Source organism: Prinia subflava, chromosome 14 (genome assembly GCF_021018805.1).
Source record: "Prinia subflava isolate CZ2003 ecotype Zambia chromosome 14, Cam_Psub_1.2, whole genome shotgun sequence".
Classification (NCBI taxonomy): Eukaryota; Metazoa; Chordata; class Aves; order Passeriformes; family Cisticolidae; genus Prinia; species Prinia subflava.
In genome coordinates, this window is record NC_086260.1 from 94,212 (window position 1) to 114,725 (window position 20,514).

Sequence of the window (20,514 nt, forward strand, 5' to 3'; positions counted from 1 at the left end):
TTGAAAGAAGAATGATGATAGTTTTAAGACCAATGAAGAAAGCTATATAAACTGGGAATTTTGGGGAACTGACAGGAAACTATGCCCGCCCTCAGCTGTCCACATTCCCAGATAAACCGCTATCCTTCGCATGTGATGGCTGTTTGACTTCCTTCAGGAAATGAGTTCAATACTTGTCTGTCCGTTTACTGGTGAACATGTGTCCATATTGCAAACATCAGCATTTCAACAGGCACCTCTGTGAGCAGTCCTGAGAAAAGCTGGGCTGCTGCAACTTCTCCTCTCACTCTGGAAAAACCCCAGATGAGTAGTACTAGCACTGGCATGAGTGTTCTCACAGGATAACCAAGCCTCACTAATCTCAGGGGTATATTAATGCCAGTCAATGGAGCAAAGGAAAACAGACCATTGCCTGTTGTAGCAGAAAACTGTACTCAAAGGCTTTGTCAGGTCACAAAGCTATATCAAGTATGGTCCTTACTTTGTAGTTTATCTGGGTGTATAACTGAAGATACAGGATGCAGTGGCTAGCTTAGATAGGAGACTTCTAATTTTTAGGCATATTCCAGTGATGATTAACTGCTGCTGGGCACCCCATTCTACTGTTCTGATCAGATAAAAATCACAGCTGAATCCCATGCACAAGCCTCTGTTTTAATAGCCTCACCTGCTAAATGGAAGGATATTTGAAAAGACTAGCAATAATGTAAAAGCTATAGACATCCCTTCTTCCCTCTTATATTCTGATTTTTTAATGGGAGCACAGACTTATCTAGGTTAATCTTATTTACCATCTTCATAGATAAGTTCATGCCTGATGCCAGTGCCCACTGACTGACTGTGCTTTAAGACCAGATACATGGTTAATAGTATCAGAATCATAGCCTTGAATCATAAATTTCCTGATTTTTGCAAAACATCCTAACAGAAATACAGCTTCATTGCCTGCTTACTAATGTACCTTCTAAATCCCCTGTTGCAAAGGCATGAATCCATTATCACAGAATGTAAATCTTCAGATAGTCCTAGCAATAGTCTTAAGGTATCAAAGCATGCTTTGGATTATCTGTGTCATGGCACTTAAGCACAGGCCTTTGGAGTAGATACCGTACTTTGTCTCTGTCCCTATTTTATTAGCTCACTGAGCCAGAAAGTCAGCAATGAAGCCAATGTATAAATACCATATGAAGTTAGCAGTTCCTTTGGAAGGTGAACTGGGGAAGCACAAGTAAATGAACTGTAGAAGGTCACAGCAGATGTGAATGCAGGTGATGAGGTTTTGTACAATCCATAGGTCAGGAAGACTTACTGGGTGTAAATCCTTGGTCTCAGTTCTCTCTGAAACCTAATTCTGTAATATCAGTTCTAAAGAAATAAAACCGTGAGGAAGTGTGAGGGAAATTTTGCCTGCTTGTATAAAAACAGTCTCCTTGCAGCCTTCCAAATGCTTTTTTTCTCTCCCAGGAAAACTTGCAGAAGCTAGTACACATTGAGCACAGTGTGAGAGGGCAGAGTGGTCTCCTCCAACCAGGAAGGGTGAGTATTGCAGGCAGACCTATACTGGGGTAAGGGCGCCATTTCTGGCCAGCAACACATCTGCTTAGATGTAGGTGGCCAAGTTTCAGATGTCTGCAGATGTTGTTTACTGAGCAATTGTGATACGCATTGGGGCACTGGTTTATGTAAAAAACGTCTCTCTGGCAGTGCACAAAACAAAGGTCATGCTGGGAAAGGCATGCATTGTCTCTGTTTTTACATAGAGCAGGCTTTTCACTTCAGCTGTCCTCAGACACCCCAAACCTAGTGTATTTTGATGGAGCTACTGCTTTCCTCATTATATACTTCTGTCAAAAGGCTGCAACTTGAGCAGGAATTACTTGCAGCATGAAAAGGCTCTGTGCTTTATATGGCTAGCTAAGAACCTTAAATTAGGGCAATAATTTGTTTTCAAACTCATGTTTTTACCATTCCCTCATGGTGTTTTTAATACAAGATACTGTTTTTAAGCAACTCATCAACAGAAATGTGAGAGAGTGCTCTGTCTTGCTATCCACATCAAATGCAAATTTTTCTTTTGACTTTCAAACCTGTCAAGTTTCCTCAGCTCCAACCTACTTCTGCGCTTCAAAAGATTTCTTTCTTGAGCTCTGCAACTCTGAATTTCCCTTCGGTTCACCAATATCTTCAACAAAAATTCATGAAGCAATTTTCAAGGCATGCATACTCATAGCATAAGAATACTAATAGCCAAATATTGCAGCCAACCTTTGTTTTTCTCTCTAACATCAGTATTCTCACTTGCCCTTACCAGGTAACGCTTTAACAAATTCTGCAAGGCCCAGCATACAGAATTTGCAGGATTTGTCTCTTTGATTATAAACTGTTCTAGAGTGGAAAAGTACACTAGAATCTATTCTCCATCAGAAAAGAGCAGATGACTGTTAATCCACTGATGTAGTTCAGTTATGGTAGACTTTTTCAAAAACGACTGCAATGAAGTTCTAGTGTGCTGGTTTAGCTGCTTACATACACAGTCCTGCCTACACACATAGTAAAATGGACTGAAAAAAGTATTGTGCTTGCAAAATTATACAAATTACAAATGCAGTTACAGTTAAGTTGGTGTAGCATACTAAAGCCCAAGGTTTCAGCTTTTCTCTTTGGTCTATTTGAGAGGACTTTTAAAGACAAGAATCCTTTTCTAAAGCCCATTATATGTTAGCTTTCAATCTAACGGTTGTCTCTGAGGACAGCCCACAGTGCAGAAAGAGTGGGCTGAGGACAAGTGGGTTTCCAACCCACTTTGTACTGACACAAATGCGGGCCATGAAGGGCAGCAGAGCTAACCTGGGCAAAGACTAAGCCAGATCATAAAGAGTAAAGGCTAGAAACAACTGCTGAGGTTCTCTGTCTCTTCTTGTGCTGATGAATGGCATTGGAGAAGCTCCTTCCCCAGAAGAAATACTCTCTTTTCACCATAAAATTCAGAACAAAATCTCAGGATTACAATCTGCTGTTTTCTCCTTCAGATCTTTGTTAAAGAGGGAACGCTGATGAAAGTCTCTGGCAAAAACAGGCATCCTCGACATTTGTTCTTGGTAAGGTTTTTTTATATTTTTACTGTCTCTCTCATATATTCCCATGCATTTGTGCAGCCCTGAAGCCCAGCAGATTTTAGGCTGCAAGTCATATAATCATCAACAGTGATGTGGTGAGTTAGTTCCTGTTACTAATAGGGCTGTGGTCCTTTCACATGTCCCATTGGACATACAGGGGTACGGGCCATGCAACCCTGCACTTGTGCCACAGTTACATACAGCCTTCACCAGGACATAATTCTGCAAAGAAGTGCAAGTTTTCATGGCGATCAGGAAGATGAGAACTCCTGAATACCTTCAGGAAATGAGCTGCACACTTGAAAATCCTAAGACCTTAGAAGATTTAATCAGAAGCAAGAGAGAATACTCTACTGCTAAGTAGCTGAAAACTTCCTTTGGCCACACTTGGGAGGGATTTGTATCTTTGAAGGACTGGGTTTTAGCTCCTGCTGTCCACATACATGTAAATGACCTGTTATTTTTGTGAATTGCCTCAGTGTGGTACCTCTAAACACACACCTCCAGCTTAGTGTGGATTAGAACAGTTTTCAGTGATGGTTTGCAACATTCTTCTAGGGTAATTAGGACAAATGGACCTTTCATCACCTGACTAGAATACCCTTTACAAGGGTCCACAACCCTACTGCAACCATTTGCAAATCAAAGCAGATGAAATCCCACTGTTTTGGAGATACACTATGAACACTTATGCTTTCTGTTTTGCATTACACACTCCATTGCGCAGTTATAAGGCGTATCTGAAACTCCAGGCTCCTGAGCTCTGTTCTCAACTTTTCAGGTAGCTTATTGTGTAACCTCACATATTTTTATGCACTGATCAGTATGAAGGGGAATATGATACCTATCCATGTCTTAGGACTTTGTTACCTGCTTACCTGTTAATGTTTGAAAAATTCTTTAGCGCTCCCTACCAGAAAAAAAAGCCACAAAGAACTTGGCATTACTGCTGCTATTAACATTAAAATATTGCTTGCAGAACTTATTTAAAAATAAATGAATTATATGCCTGGAATCTGTATTTTCTGTTGTCTTTAAGTGCTGACAGCTTTTCTTTTCACCATGGGATCATTGTAAGGAGGAAAGATGGCTTATTACAGAAGCCATATATTTTGCATTATTCCTTCTTATTTCTACCTCTTACTTATAACTCCTATTTGTGCATGAGTGTATACACAATCTTCTTTCCCTCCTCAATTACACATTGCAGTCATAATCAAAGATCAGATGGGATGGGACAAAGTGCTGGTGCTGCACTTTTTTGATGGTTTCCGTGGTTTCTGTGAAAATTCAGACTTTCATGTACTGAAAATGGTGGATTTCACACAAAGTTTCAAATATGAGATAGCTGCAGTTCTGTTTTATGGAGTCAGCATCAATGGACTGTAACAAGTGCAATAAATATCAAATCATGACTTTCTGTGACTGTCACAGGAAAAAGGCTACGCCAGAAACTCCAGGAGTTGGTCTTAAGAAACAACGTTCTCAGCAGCAGTAACTCTGAAGTCTACTGATGACCACTTAATAACAGATGATAATTACATCTCTACTGATCTCTCTGCTGATCTCACTTGCCTTCGCTAGCATACAAAATTATTTTGGAATTGTGGCTAAAGCTGGGACAAAATTCCAATACATTGCTACCCTTTAGTCTTCCAGTGTATTTGTTGCTGCTGTCATAAACCATTACTATGACAAACACTGAAGTGCTACAAATTAAATATTGCAACGGATATAGAGAATTTTAAAGGAAGATTAGAAATCAGGTTGATAATAAACATTGAGAGGAAAGTAATTTAAACGTCAGATAAACTTATATAAATTTCAAGTCATCCAAAGTGGTTATATCAGCTTGAAGGTCACAAGTCACAAGAGGCCAAAGGTATTACTGGAACAAACCAAACATATAAAATACTTTCTGGCACTCTCTGGTTTAGGAATTATTTCCTGGGGAAAGTTCAGATGCTCAAAGTCACATGTCAGCTGCCAAGAAAGAAGTGTTTCTTGACAGCTGGAGACATTACAGTAGCCAATGTCTTGTTAATAGATGCTTTCAGTATTCAGGAGAAGTGTTTTTTTTCTTCCTTTCAGTCAGCAAGGCAAATTGTGACCAAATGTGCTGTCATGCAAAGGATGGGGTGGAGCTAGTCATAATGGTCACTTTCAAAAACCAAGAGACGCATAAACCTGGCTTCTTTCCTAGTCTAGCACACTGAAGTTGCCATCACTTCAGGCTTCCTGTATTGTATGTCCAGCAGGGGCAGGGGGAGGGTGATTAGATCATTAAAACTACTTGAAACTTATTGGCAAATATCTACCCTTGAGTACAGCGATTTTTTTTTTAATCCAGTCTCCTCCATATGAATGCTCCTCAGGTTGCAAAGAAATTCCATGTATGGTGAAATTGCAGGAAAATTGCTGTGGAATATGGTAATTCCTGCATTAACACCTTAATGGTCTTGCTTTATCTGCTTGTCACTACTACTGCTATGGATTCTCAGTGGTACCACTGCAGCACATGTCACTAGCACTCCTGCACTGCTTAAAGGACTATTTAGCCTGTAGGTACAGCAAGGTAACTACTGCATAGCTATACCAGCATATTTCTGTCTTGGCATGCAGCATGGTTATTGCATCTTAATGGTCTTAAGCATAGGTCTTAAGGCCCTAGCAACCATCACTGCCAACACTTTTCACTAACAGGCCATACCTACATGAAAATATCCTTCCCTCTGACGGTGCTATCTTGATTCTGATGTCTGGGGACACTGTGGAAGAAAAACCCATGCCAAAACCCCAAGACTAGAATAATTTCCTAAACATTGTCTCTTAAAACTGACATTTATTTAAAGCCTTTCTCTTCTAAGGACCATATTATAATCCTTCAAAGTCACTTGCAAAACTCAGGTTTTGCATTTAGGTTGTATTATTAAAGCCCCAAACCTTTCAGAACTTCTTTTTAATGCTTCCCATGTCAGCTGTGACTCAAAAAGATCACCAGAAGCTAGCATGTATAGATGTAGTTTGGCTTAGCTGTGATGGAATAATTGTATTTACCTTCACTGTCCCAAAGACATTTTTACATGAATAGCATTTTCTGAAGTTCTTAACAGTGAACTTTGACTGAAGCTAAGTCAGGACCAGGACCTGGAGAGAATTTCAGACCAGGAGTACGCACAGAAGGATAACCCTGAATTTAATCCCTACACATCCCAGGAGATAAGCCCATCATACTGAAGTTGTAGTTAGAATATGCTGTAAAACTTGGGTGTGTGCTGGACTCCTACTTGGCCTGTGCTATCAAGGTATGCTTTAGTGGTGTGCTCTGAATATGTATCTGCCCATAAAGCGCACTGTACGTCTGTGCACAGCCCATATAGGCATGACAGTGTAGACAGATTTCAAATGTTTATGATGTTGTGTGTATCATAATGTTACTTGAGCTGGCTGTTTTGTGCAGGGTGATGTTATTGTTGAATCTGGTGTTTCCTGGCAGGATGTTTGGTGAGTTTTGCTGTATGTCTGTTTCCTGAGTCCAGTCTCTGTTTACAAGGATGTTGTGGTCTCTGTGGCACAGTATGGGCTGCTGAATCTGGCAGGTCCCCCAACTCCCTCCCAGCTACAGGACTTTGCAACTCAGAGCCTGTCTCTTATCTCACCCTTCTAAGGATTTCTCTGCAAAGGCCACTTGTTTTGAAAATGGGCTGCAGGAAGCTGTTATCAAATGGGAGACTGTTTAATGCTCTATCTGGCAGGGTTGGAGTATAGAAGATGTTTGGAGTCACAGCTTGGAAAACACAGATCCAGTACACATTCAGAATGCTCCGCTGACACTCAGGGCATGTTTGACTCAGACTTGAATAGATGAAGACAGGGTTCATAATTAACTAGTATTTAAAACATTCAGAAAAACCAAACATGTGGTAGAAGCTTTTAGACAGAGAGTATATTACATATGCATGCCAGCAGTTCAGCAGGTATAAACTTGTTTGGATCAATCAATTTGAACACTGTTAGAAAGCTTGCATTGACTCTAATGTTACTGGATACCTGTCACAACAGAAAGAATTGTAAAAAAGAGGAGGGGGGGAAAGGAAAGCAGTAATGGATAAAAAGGGAATTAAAGATGAGACACATCCTTCTTTCTCTTTGTTGTCAACTGTCATTTTGGGGAACATGTGTGTTCATGGAGCAATGGAGAATAAGGGTATGTGCTCCAATATCAAATTCTAAGCAGTCTGGGAATCCCAATTATTCAAAAGTATTCCGGCAAACAAGAAGTGTCTCTGAAGCCCAGGGACTTGTGGGAACTTCCCATAGGGTTCTAGCAGTCCATCTCTTCTACTGCAGATTTCTGAGATGCTGTGAGATCAGCTTTCATCATCAGCCAGTCCTCACTGGTTCCCTTCCTTCAGGGAACACAGGACAGTTCAAGCAGAATGATGCATGAAACCACTGGTAGTGATGCTAGTTCTGTCCCTACCATTCACATGGCCATCACTAAGGTCTTTACTGTGCGTGTGGCAAAGGAGACAGCAGTGAGTGAAAATTCTGTCTTTCTTCATGAATATGTGTGGCTTGCTTCACAAGATTTGAAATATTTGTCATAATTTCACTGTTTCAAGCTGTGGCTAGTAGGACCTCCAAATCACAGCCTACTGCTAAATAGGGAGAAAAAAGAAGGAGGAAAAGAAATTCCAATGGGCAGTTATAAAGCAAAGTAATGTTTAGTAAAATCTTGGGATATTAATCAGGGTTGTCATGATAACGGTGTATACCATAGTGTCGTCCTTTATCAACAGCAATAAAAGAATAAGCAGGTTTTAAAAGAGATACATAACTTTTAAAATACATAAAATAAATTAAGTTTGTTATTCAAGAAACCTCATAGCAGATTATGTCAGGATCCTGAAAATCTCTCTCAGGACTTCACTTGCTTGAGGTTAGTGCCCAGGTGCTGCAGGGCCCATTATAGAGCCAGTGCTCTTTAATAGCTTCATGAACAACAGGGATGCAGGACTTGAAGGGATACTAAGTAAGTTTGCTGATCATGCTAAACAGGGAGGAACTGTCAACTCCCTCGAGAGCAGAGAGGCCTTGCAGAGAAACCTCGAAGAATTTGAGAGACGAGCTGTCACCAACCATATGAAGTTTAACAAGGACTACTGTTGGGAAGGGGCAACCCTGTAGTGTAGACTGGGCAATGAGGCACTGGGGAGCAGCACCATGAGAAGGGACCTGGGGGTCCTGGTGAGCAGAAGTTGAATATGAGTCAGTTGTGTCTTGGCAGCCAAGAGGGCCAGCCGTGTCCAGGGGGCACCAGGGTCAGCATCACTGGCTGGGCAAGGGAGACGATTGTCCTGCTCTGCTCTGCTCTGCACTGGGGCAGCCTCACCCTGAGCACTGTGAGCAGTTTTGGGCAGAACAGTATAAGGAGCTAAAGCTGTTAGAGAGCATCTGAAGGAGGAACACAGAGATGGGGAAAGATCTGGAGAAGCCGTAAGTTGAGTGGCTGAGACCACTTGAATTGTTCAGCCTGGAGAGGAGGAGACTGAGGTCAGACCTGATCGTGGTCAGGAGGGGCAGTAGAGGAGCAGCATCAGTGTCTGCTCTCTCTGACAGGATCCAAAGGAACAGCATGAAGCTGTCAAGAGATGTTAGGCTGGATATTAGGAAAGGGTTAGGGTTAGGTAATAGCCCCAGCAATTCATCAGGTTACAGCTTGTTCCAGGTATCTTCTCCCAGGAGAATGGGCAGGCAGGCCTGCAAGCTGTATTGCAAATTATTGATTTTGTCTTTCTTTTCATATAGATGAATGATGTTCTGCTGTACACATATCCCCAGAAGGATGGCAAATACCGACTGAAAACCACCTTGGCTGTCTCAGGCATGAAGGTAATGCTTCATCACTATAAAAAGCTTGAATTAAAGTTTTATAGTGAGCTGCTGTTTTACTGGTTTATATCATATCCAGCAAGGGGAAAGAGGGGATAGACTTGTTATCAAGGCATTCCCTTGTCTCTTACAGGATACAGAAGGAAAAATGGTAAAAATCAAACATAAGAAGATTATCTCTAAGTCTGTGACTTAGTATGACAGCCTTATTCAGACTGCATAAATAATACAAGCCAAAATCAGTTACCCTCTGATCATGAAACAGGAAACAGAAAATATTTATTATCCCATTTTGTCTCCAGGCAATGCATTATTGTTCCCTTCAATGTATTCACTAGAGCTTAGTCTGCCTGGTTTTAAACTCCTGCTACTCAGAATTTACACATAGCTGCTTTTCATTGTGTCGTTTATTTGTTTTCATCAAAAGCATTAATGGTTCAAAAAGCAATTAGCCAACTTTATGGGGAAAAGGTGTATTGGGAGCAATTCAATGCAGTGGTATAAAACCCGTTTCTTCTTCAATAAATTTATAAATTGCAAACACAATTAAGCTGTCTCTCTAAGTACTCATTGGCACCAGAACCTATGTAACAGGAGATAGTGGACCACGGAGGTCTATTAGACCTTCATAACTGTTATATAGCTAATATTCCAGGTTGTATTTATATGAAAGAGGATTTGAAGTGACAAGTCAGGAGTCTGATGGTCTAGAAAACATACAAGATGAGAATTACTAATCATTAATTTCAGTGGAATGACATAGGAAGTTTAAGGTGTTGTGAAAAGGTGATGGGAGCTGATCACACCAGGGACCCAAGAGTTTAAAACTAACCCAGGGATCCCAACAATTCCTAGAAATTGGCAAAACATTCTACTATTAAGTGAAAAGGAGTTGTGGAACAAGTACTTACTGAGGTAGATTTGAAACACTGAGTCACTAACATAATGATGCATGTTAATAAAAATGTATGAAACCATGAAGCTATGTTTCTCTTCACTGGCTGTTGCTATTAGCAGGCTACTAATACACTCCATGCTAGGGAAAAGATTTTAGCTGAGCTGTAGCTTTTAAGTTGGCTTCTTTTTTTGCTGTTAAAGAGCCTTGCTGCAGACCGGCATTTACTGAACTGAAGTGCTTCATTGTATAATGCCGGCATGTCAGAAAAAAAGTGATTTCTATTCATTACAAGCATAGACCAAAATGCTCTGACACTTGGCAGACTAAACATCTTGTAAGCTTGTCATTAAAACTGAACCCTCATAGACACTTCACACTTATAGGCTGGATGAAGAGATTTTTTTCCTTCAGCACACCCTGATATTTAAATAGAGATCATTCCTTATTACAGCAGCAATACAAAAAACCCTAGTGCCCATCTTTTTGCATTGAAATATGAAACCGATGTCTGGGATATTAGACGTCATATGCATTGAGACTTGTGTGGTGTACTGGTTATAAACAGTTTAACTCATGTCCGCGTTCATGTTCATGGCATTTTTTCCTAGGTCAGTCGCCCAATGATAGAGAAAGCCCAAAACATCCTGAAGATTGAGTATGGTGAACATTGCCTGACCCTGTCAGCAAGGTACTGTTCCCAAATGTCCACGGCAGAGGGTATTGCATTCCAGAGCTCTCTAGATTAGCCCAACCAATACCCAAGACAGAAATGGTATCTCTTTCTTTTTTAACTAGCTTTTTTCAGTCTGCTGTTGGTGACTGACAATGGCTGAGTACTTGATTACACAATCAACATTCATTATAAGTGCAAGGCTCATAAACTGTATCTAATTCAATTAATGTACTCCCTAAAGACTAGAAGTTGGCTGTTGATAACATCTTAAAGAGAAAAGGAAGAAGAAGCCTGGGTACTTTCCATTATCTCTTACATTCTTTGTGACAAGAGGAGTCTGTTGTATCTCGCTTTTACAGGTTCCTTTGTTACCTTGTACTTCTAGGGCTGTAAAACTCCTGGAGAAAATAGTAATTAGGTAATACCATGCAACAGATATAAAAGTATTTAACAGTGCTTAAGTGTCAAAGTCAAAATTAAACCTTACTGGCAACCTCATGGGTTTTTCTAATAAAAGGAATTTCACTAATGAGCTTGTGTACTGCTAGTATTAAATGCAAGTGGGAGTCAAGATCTCTGTCCTAGGATCCCAAGCCAGTGCCAAAAAGAGATCGTAGATCAGTTTCTGATTGGAAGATAGCAGTTTACTGTACTTTTCATGGTTCTAGTCCAAAACTATCCCACTAATTTACCTACAGCTATAGCAGAAAGGTAACTGGTTTGTTTTCCACATGTAGTTTATTCCAAAAGATATATCCCACTAGCAGTGGTATTAAAATTAATTCTTCCAAATAACAAGTTCTTTGGTGCTTTTAAATACTGACTTTCCCACTATAAATCTGCAACTACAGCATGCAACAGAATGCCTAGAAACACAGCAGACTTCCTAAATTACACAGCAGAAAAGAAACACAAGGGATGGCACTTTCTTATTCAGAATCAGAATTTGCAGCTCTTATCCTTCCCAGAGTACTTGCATCTGTGGGGAGTGCTCAGCTACCTGTCAAAGCCTTTTGGTCCATTTCGTTTTATAACCATAACCATATCTGAGATTTCATTAGACTTCCACCCTCTTTACAATCCTCAAACTATACTCACAGTAATTCTGAATTACCTGTTATAAAAGCAAGCCGTGTACACTCCTTCTGCATTCTAAGAGGCAAATTCTGTTGCACGTCCCCTTTCCTCAGAGCAACTAAAGTTGTCATCCCTTGTGAGCAGCTTGGGAAGCACTGCTTGTATTATTAGGATGTTTCTTTGACTTTTGTACTCATATCAAGTCCATGCCATATTCACATAACAAAGTATGTAAGGCAACGGTGAACTGTATTTATTTGGTAGGAGATAGAACCAGGACCTGAGACTAAGGTTATTCTTCTGATAACAGACAAACAGAGGCTGGGATAGAGCCCCTTCCCTCTCCTTATGCTGCTCATTCTGCGACCAATCTGCCATAAGTCACCCAAGAACAATTATTCCTCCTCCTTTTTGTACTGGCTGGCAGAACTAACGAGATACAGTGAACCAGCAGCCAGCACGCTCTCCTAACTCCATTGCACGACATCCTTGGCCTGTTACACTCACCGAAAGAAGCACCAAAGACAGAAAAGCGCAGAAGGCTTCTAGTATCCCTAAAGACTGTGTATTTTACTGCTCACACTGAGGGGCTGCAAGCTGCACTAAAGGCCAATGGTTAACAACCAAAATGCAAACCTCAAAGTCTTTATATTTGTATGAGACAAGGTGAGTGAACTGAGGAAATACAGCATGGGTGTCAGGGACTAAAGACAGTAGACTTAGGATGACCAAAGCTCAGAAGTCAGCATAGCTATATGAGCAGATGGCACTGCTTTCTGCATCAAAGTCTTTCAATTTTCTGCTGAAAATGGCTCAGTCACCTGAAGAGCCATGTTATTGGTTTAGCATGGAGCTGCTAACAGATTTGAGCACAGCACCCTTACGAAGAAGGCCCATATGCTCTTATATCTTTATTTGCATTTCAAAAGTATTAGTCTTGGACACAGGGACAACCCTGTAGTGCTTATATAAAATACCAGAGAAAATAATAGGAGAACACAGTCAATATTACCTCCTGAAAGGCCAATTTAGAGCGATAGTGGTAGGGCTGTGAAAAAATTCCATCCTGGTCAAATTTCTGTGTTCTGTGGATGGCCCCTGCTGTCTAGTGAAATGCAGTGACAACTTGACCCCCTCTTTCTATTTGCTTAATGATGAATATATGAGCTAACATGAAGAACTGATAGCTCAGCACAGAAGATGCATTCAAAAAAATCCCACAAGGACCAAATGTGGCAATGGTGGATCAAGGGCTGAGCTTCTCCGAGTGTCAGAGGTTCAGCAAAAGTTCCTCTGAGCCTTCATGCAACCAGTCAAATAGCTAATTAAGAACAGGCCTATGCAAATTGACATAATTTATCTGATTCATCAGCATATGGGTGTTATTCCCACATTTAGTCACTAAAAATCTGCAATTACTTCCTAGATATTTTTAACTGAGTGGAGAAGAGGCTAAAGGAGCCAGTTAGATATCAGACTTTTGATAGCATGTTGTCCTTCTTACCTGTCTTTCCTAAAGTGGCTTTAATTTCCACCACTATACAGGCCATGATTTCCTTTATGGTTTTTTGGGATTTTTAAAATCATATTTAAATTTTCAAGTAAAGAGAAATTCCATGAAAGAATTAGCAAGATAAGTGTTTAAATCAGGAAAGTCAGGACTTCTTTTAATGTTTTCTGGACAGTGGACATGATTTGTCTGGAAGATACAGATATCTTCAGATTTCTTAATTTGACAGATGGTAACTTTGGTAGTAATAAGGAGTGACTAGGCTAAACAGAGCTCTGAGCAACCTGGTCTAGTGAAAGGTGTCCCTGCCCACGTCAGAGAGTTGGAATGAGATGAACTTTAAGGTCTCTTCCAACCCAAACCATTCTGGGATTCCAAGACTAATAGTGTGACTCTTGACAGAGGTGATCTCCCATAACATAGATCCTTGGCTTCTAGACGCTAGCCAATTTGTAGTACATACAGTAGCTCAGAGTTTCTGCTCCAGGCTTGTTTAATTTTGCACAGGTTGATGTTTTTCAGACAAGGACTTATGCTTATAATGCAAAGGGATGCCAAGTCAAAGATCATCAAGAAAATCTGGCATTTCCTCTCTTTTAGTGTTTTTTTTTTTGAAGACCACAAAACAGAAATTGTTCTCAGATGTCTTGTTGACAAGACTTCATGAGGACAGTGTGAGGAAATCACAGCTGAACAGCAGCTGGCAACAATGCCACTACTACTTTTTACAAAAAAGTCTAGTGGCTAGCATTAATGTGAGTGGCTGGTATGATTTGAAGACCACACTGAGTTGTATTCCCTGCTGTGACTGAGGCTACAAACCACAAGAGCTGTGCAGAATTTCAGATGAACAGGAAGTACACAGTTTGAAGTCAGCAGAAAAAACAGCTAAAACAGGCAGGATACCTCATGGCTGTAACAGACCAAATGCATCTGCGGAATAACAGGCACCCTGCTGCCTTTTGGGGGTAGCTGGACTAGCAGGGAAATGCAAAGTGCTCGCTGGTCTGCCTTGTGTGTAGGGGGCATCTAGGGGCCAGTCTAGAGAATTACTGGCCTCCACTCCACAGGACACCCAGCTTCCTTCACCAATGGCTGTCGTGGCTTCTTCTGTTCCAGGAGAATGGAGGTTATATGTGAAGAAGCTAAAGGAAAATTGAATTGTTCACATTTCTACCGTGGGCAATGCACTTCTACATTTCCCAACATGCAATTCATCTAAGCAGCCCACTGTAGAGATGAACATAAATACGCCTGCTTTGAGGAACCCATATATGCCAACACTCTATGCACTAGAGTGCCTAACAGATAGGGCAGACAGGACAAAAAGAGACACTTCGTATGGTCCTGTGTGATCTAGGATTGAGCGGCTTATAGCAAAGCCAGAGACTACTTTGAAAAATTTTCTGGGCATTTAGTTCCTTCTCGGTCACAGTCCTAAGCATAGAGCTAGGCTAATCATCACTCTGAATATGTCCAACAGTCTCTTTTGTTCCCAGTCAGAAAATTATTAGTTCAGTGCAGTAGTGGGGAAAAGCAAACATTCATGAAGTGAAACTTTTCTCCTCTGATCAGCTTGTTTCGGTCCCTGCTGTGCATGGCAATGACTGCTCTGTTGTATTTCATTCCCCAGCTCTTGCTCAGAAAGAGATGACTGGTACAGCTGCATCAGCAAACACATCCCAGATGACTGCAAAGCTCACAAGACTTCGACTTTCCACAGCAGCGTGGAGGTAAAAGGAGGCCAAATCTTTCAATGCTTGAAAAGGGAAGGGAGAGCAAGAGAGAGAGGAAAGGAAGAGGGTTTTACAATGCAGAGTTCCTAAAAGCCAGACATTCTATTTTCATTTAAACAAGTATGCCAAGCTTGAACAATAAACTCATCACAGCTCATGGGCCACCTCTGAAACATTAATCACAGTCCATACTCTGTGGCCTTTGCTTAGTTGTTCTGGAGGAAGATTGTTTTGTCCTAAAGGACAAACAAGTATTTATTTTGGATTAATTAAAAATAGCTACAAACTTCATAGATTAAAAAAAACCCCTAAGCTATCTATTAATTACACTAGTATCGTATGCACAATAAAGTCACTACCAGTGCAAACCTCACCAGTGATTTTGAAATTGTACCAATGCAGTTATGCATATTATTATCTCATTATTTTCAGTTGTTCTACTCCCAGTTAAGGAGGGAAAACCTGTATCTTTTGCATCTCTGCCTCTGGTGTAAGCTTGAATGCGCCCATGGAGAAACTTGGAAGAATTTGATTTGTGTGTGTTTAGATCCTGCATGTCTGCAAAAGTCTAATTTCCACATAGGAAACAATCCTTCAAAAGGACAAAAGTTTGTCCTACTCGTGCCAAACACTGAGCTGTTGTGAACCAGCAGTGGGGTACCCGTAATACTTTGGTGCTGAACCTGAAGTAGCGGAGCTCAGGATAGCTGATTAGATTGCATTCAGTTCCTCACTGATCATGGCTCCCCAGGCTTGGAGTAAAGGTACCTGAACATCACTGCCATTTGGTGCATTTCAAGAACTAGGAACAGCAAATACATTTTCTAAAGCTGCTTACATATATTGAGATCAACCAGAAGGCATGGATCAGATTTGGAGTGGGGTAAATTTGGTTCTCCTATTTTCTTTATTCTCTCTTCCCTTATCACACAGCCATCCAAGTTGTAATGACAAGAGCTCAGGTGCTTTTTCAACTGAAGGTTGTAGAGATTTTTATGGATATTATTTCAAAAGGTGCTAACAAAAAGGTGCTTTTAACTCATGTTAATGAGTTAACTTCTACCTTCAATTTTCATATGCAATTAGTCAGAAACTTGTCTGATGTGGAAGAGTGTCAGGGCCTGACCAAAAATAGATTTATGTGTTGTTGGGTTTTTTTGTTTGTTTGGTTTTTACTTTTGACTCTGGCTTTTTTTACTTTTTACTTGTGACTCTGGCTTTAACAGAAGCATGTAGTAATCTTTCAGTGCTGAAGCAGCTGTATGTCACTTATATAAGTGCATTAGGAGTGAGAAAATTTGGAGATCTTAGCAGGTGACAGTAGACTGAAATGAGAGAATTGCATGTAATGCAATAGGCCTGAATAAGTGGACTTAGGAGGTGTGGGTGATTCTTCATTTATTCTTCTCTGATTTTAAGCTAAGGGAAAGGCTTGGAACAGCCTTGGGTGAGAGACCTCCTACACTGGTGCCTGTGTCCCACGTCATGATGTGCATGAACTGTGGCTGTGACTTTACCCTTACTTTGAGGAGACATCATTGCCATGCCTGTGGGAAGGTAAGAGCTGTGAAAGCTTCTCAGGGGGGTTTTATTCACACCTCTAGGACACTGCCAGCTCCTGCTGTAACCTGAAAATTAGCGACCTCGGGACCAGAATTCGACTTCTCACGGAACCAGTGAGCGCTTTGCTAAAGTGGCTAGTTAGGTTTCTCATGCTGCTAGAAGGAATAACAGTAACCTTGCCTTAAGGTCAAATTACCTCCCAAAGGCTAGCTAAAGGTTGACAGGGTAATTGTTGTTGAGTACAGCCCTTATAGCTGATGCACAGCTAGCTCTAGAGACAATGAAGCAATACACTAAAAATACAATCTCTATTCTGGCCCAGAGCAGCAGCACAACTATACCATGTCCTATCCCTAATAACAGCTGGTAGAACTATCTTCCAAGGAAAGTGAAGAAACTCAGCAGTAGAGCATGGTTTGATCAGTGACTAAAGGGAAAGTTTCCTCTGTGCTCCAAAGAGCTGTTGCCTTTTGTCCTAAAGCTTAGGGGATCTATAAGCTTTATTGGTTTTGTCCATTAACCCCTGACTCTAGAGATTTGGCTGTATACATAAATCTGCAGTCCTGTTTTAAGCCATGGTTGTCTTTTAACCTGATTTTAAAATTTATTTTAATAAAGCTACCTGTAATTTTTAATCGGATAAAAAAAGCATTTAACTTAGTCTTTTTCCTAATTCCACAGAGAAAATCAGTCTGTACATAACCAGGGTTTGGAGGAACATGCAAGCTTGTTTAAGAAAACAATGTTACTAAAAAAGCTACAAAAACAGTAGTAGTATTAAAGTGGTGTTTCTGTGATTCAATGGTAGGAAAGATGTGAATTCCTGGGGAGAAGGAGACAGCAATGGTGTGCAACCAAAGAGAGTGACCAATTCTACGTGGTTTACAACAGTGTAAAGCTGTGGCAATCACATTTCAAACAGCAAACCTTTCCTGACTGTCACGGACTTAGGAGAGTGTCATGTCTGGTCCAATTCCTCTCCCAGCCAGCTCAGGGGATTTATTTTGTATATGCATACTTATAAATTTATATTATATTTAAGTGCCTCTTCTCTTGCTGAAACAGATTGTATGTCGAAATTGTTCAAGGAACAAGTACCCCATGAGGTATCTCAAAGATCAAGCAGCCAAAGTCTGTGATAGCTGCTATGTGGAACTTAAGAAAAGAGGTAAGATTCCTTAATTCTTGTCAAAACTAACAAATTGATTTCCTGCTTGTATAATGGGGAGGATTTAGTGCCTTCCTTCTGTATTGCATTTTGTTAAATAGTACTCATCATTTCAAGTTTGAGGCATGTGTATTGAGGTTCTGGGAGAGCCAGGCTGTATGGGAGGTAAAACTTTTTAGCGAGCCATAAAATCAAATTTAGCAAACTCTTTTTTCAAACTAGAACAGAAGAAGATTAGATTAGATTAGATTAGATTAGATTAGATTAGATTAGATTAGATTAGATTAGATTAGATTAGATTAGATTAGATTAGATTAGATAGACAGAAGAAATTCTTTGCTCAGAGTGTGATGAGGCCCTGGCACAGGTTTCTCAGAGAAGCTGCAGCTGCTCTATGCTTGGAAGTGTTCCAGGCCGGGCTGGACAGAGCTTGGAGCCACCTGGTCTAGTGAAAGGCATCCCTGCCCATGGCAGGGGATGGAACAAGAGGAGGTTTAAGGTCTCTTCCAACTCAAGCCATTCTGGGATTTTATGATTATAAGCCAGGTTCTGTGAGAGCTCCCCTGACCTTTGGATAAACCAGAATAATGATAAAAACAATGTCCTACAAGGAGCAGCTGAGGACTCTGAGTTTGCCTCCTTTGAAGATAAGGAGACTGAAAGGTGACCTCATTGCTCTCTGCAGCTTCCTGAGGAAAGAACATGGAAACAGTGGTGCTGATCTCTTCTCTGTCTGATTCAGTGACAAGACACATGAGAAAGGTTCAGCATTTTAGCAGGGAAGGTTCTGACTTGGCATGAAGAAACCTTTCTTTTCCAGAGGGTGGCAAATCATTGGAACAGGCTTTCTAGAGAGGTGATCTATACCCCATGCCTCTCAGTGTTTAAGAGACATTTAAACAATGCCGTTAATAACATATTTTAATGTTTGGGAAACCCTTAATTGGTCAAGCAGCTGGACTAGATTGTTGTAGGTTCTTTCTGTCTGAACTATTTTATTCTGTGATGTAATTATAGGATAACTACTCCCTGTCATTTCTAATTAATTAAAAAAAATAAACAATGTCTGTACGGTTCTTCACTGTCCTCATCCATGTTGTAGCTTTTACAAAAAGAAATACTGAGGCTAAGTGCAGAGTCGCTAAGAGCTGTTCTACGGGCTGAGTTTATCTAATTACAGATGAAACTGTGAATTCAAAGCAGAAGAGCTACTACCTATCCAGAGTTTTGTATAATTATCCTACTATATAAGTCTTTTTTCTGATGTAAGTGCACATCCAAATAAAAGACAAAAGGGAGAGAGGAGTTACAAATACATGAACAGAGAGTGAACAGGAAATAATTTCCTTGTGCAACTACACATGTAGACATGTGTAAAAGCATCTCTAAAAGCAAGCTTACTACACTGCCAAGAAAAAGAGTATGGACAGATGAAGCTTCATTTTACCATCCTGATTAAAGAAATTCAGACTAGCCAAGAAAACACAAACAGATGCTGTCACAACAGCCAAAAAAGCATTCCCAAGCCACTGTTTGTCCAGAAACAGTAACTCACATTTGTGCTAAACTAATGCTGTGCTTTACTAAGAGCTTTCAAATAATGTGTTGCCAGAAGTGAAATCACGAAGATATGAACTCAGACATGCAGGCCTAATGGAAACTTACAGAATAACTGTCTCCCATGCACAATTCATAGAGAATGAATGGTTCATACAGAAAGAATGTTGCATTAGTGAATCTATCCTAGAAAGGTGTTACAGAACATAGAGGAGAAAGATGTCAAAGCCATTTGCTTAATGCTCATTTTAAATAAGAACACAACAAGCTGTGTTTTATGCTTTGTCAGCTTTCTTACAGGCCTTTTCAAGAAACTTTAGGTTAGTACCATTAACTGAGGGTGCCATGGAACCCACTCATCAGACACAAAAAGTTGATTTGAAAGAAAGGCTAAAATAAAAACTGTGTATAGAAGAGACATTGCATTTTCCTTAGTCATTTGTATTAGTGTATCATGTGTCTCCGCTAGCCTGATGTATACTGACTTATCTATTTCCGTCTTCCCTTTCTAAATTTTCTTAATCTTGCAGAGCGGCCACTAAGTGTGAGCTTCCCTCCAACTCCATCCAGGTGTTCAAGCAGTGCCTTCTCCTCTGTCTTTCACAATATTCATTATTCATCTTTTAAGAAACAGAAGAGAATCCCTTCAGCTCTCATGGAGGTAGGACCAAGCTGCCCAAGAAAGGCAAGGAACTACAGAAAACTGCATGCTCATATTTCAGCAGCTATGTTTTAATTTATACTGTGTGCAGTGGGCTCAGCACATGCCTTGGTTTATTGTCATCAGGCAATTTGTTTTAGGTTTGTTTTCCACAGTAGCATTTAAAATACAAAAATACTCTGAGCTCTAAAGATACCACAAAAGTATATTGAGCCCCACGAGAAACCCAGTTAGAGTATGGTACTTTAATTTGCTCATCAGCCTATGAAGTCTCGAAAAAACTAAAATGCTTTCAATGTACTAGGTAGAACAAGAGGGTAGATCAATGGAGCATCATATACTGTTCTTCAGTTACCTTTCTTGACAAGACCTTTACTTCTGAAATCTTACTTTGATTTCAAGAGAAATAAAATAACACTTAGGAAATAGACCTACTTAATGAATAGTCCTTGGCAGTCAATTCAAGAGCATACGTGTTTCACCAGGCACTTTACCTCCAGCTCAAAAAAACCCTATTTCAAATCAAATGGGTAAAATCTTGATTTCATAAATGTAAACAAATGATCACCAATTTTAATTGGGCCATAACTTTTCCAATTATGTTAGTTTTCTTTCCAGGAACAAGGTGCTAATCATGTTGATGACTGATTCTAGGTACCA

At 40.3% G+C, this 20,514-nt stretch overlaps 1 protein-coding gene across 3 annotated transcripts in view; it reads left to right on the forward strand.

The window, feature by feature from the left end:
• FGD5 (FYVE, RhoGEF and PH domain containing 5) overlaps positions 1–20,514 on the forward strand; it is a 69,976-nt gene that overhangs the window by 43,518 nt on the left and 5,944 nt on the right. For 2 of the 3 annotated variants that reach the window (XM_063411187.1, XM_063411185.1), the window contains exons 11-18: positions 1,465–1,536; positions 3,030–3,098; positions 8,928–9,011; positions 10,518–10,597; positions 14,803–14,902; positions 16,325–16,462; positions 17,534–17,636; positions 19,724–19,878. In XM_063411187.1, the coding sequence (XP_063267257.1) occupies positions 1,465–1,536; positions 3,030–3,098; positions 8,928–9,011; positions 10,518–10,597; positions 14,803–14,902; positions 16,325–16,462; positions 17,534–17,636; positions 19,724–19,878 (801 nt within the window). The remainder of the gene's footprint in view (positions 1–1,464; positions 1,537–3,029; positions 3,099–8,927; positions 9,012–10,517; positions 10,598–14,802; positions 14,903–16,324; positions 16,463–17,533; positions 17,637–19,723; positions 19,879–20,514) is intronic. The other variant, XM_063411188.1, reaches the window with a different exon arrangement.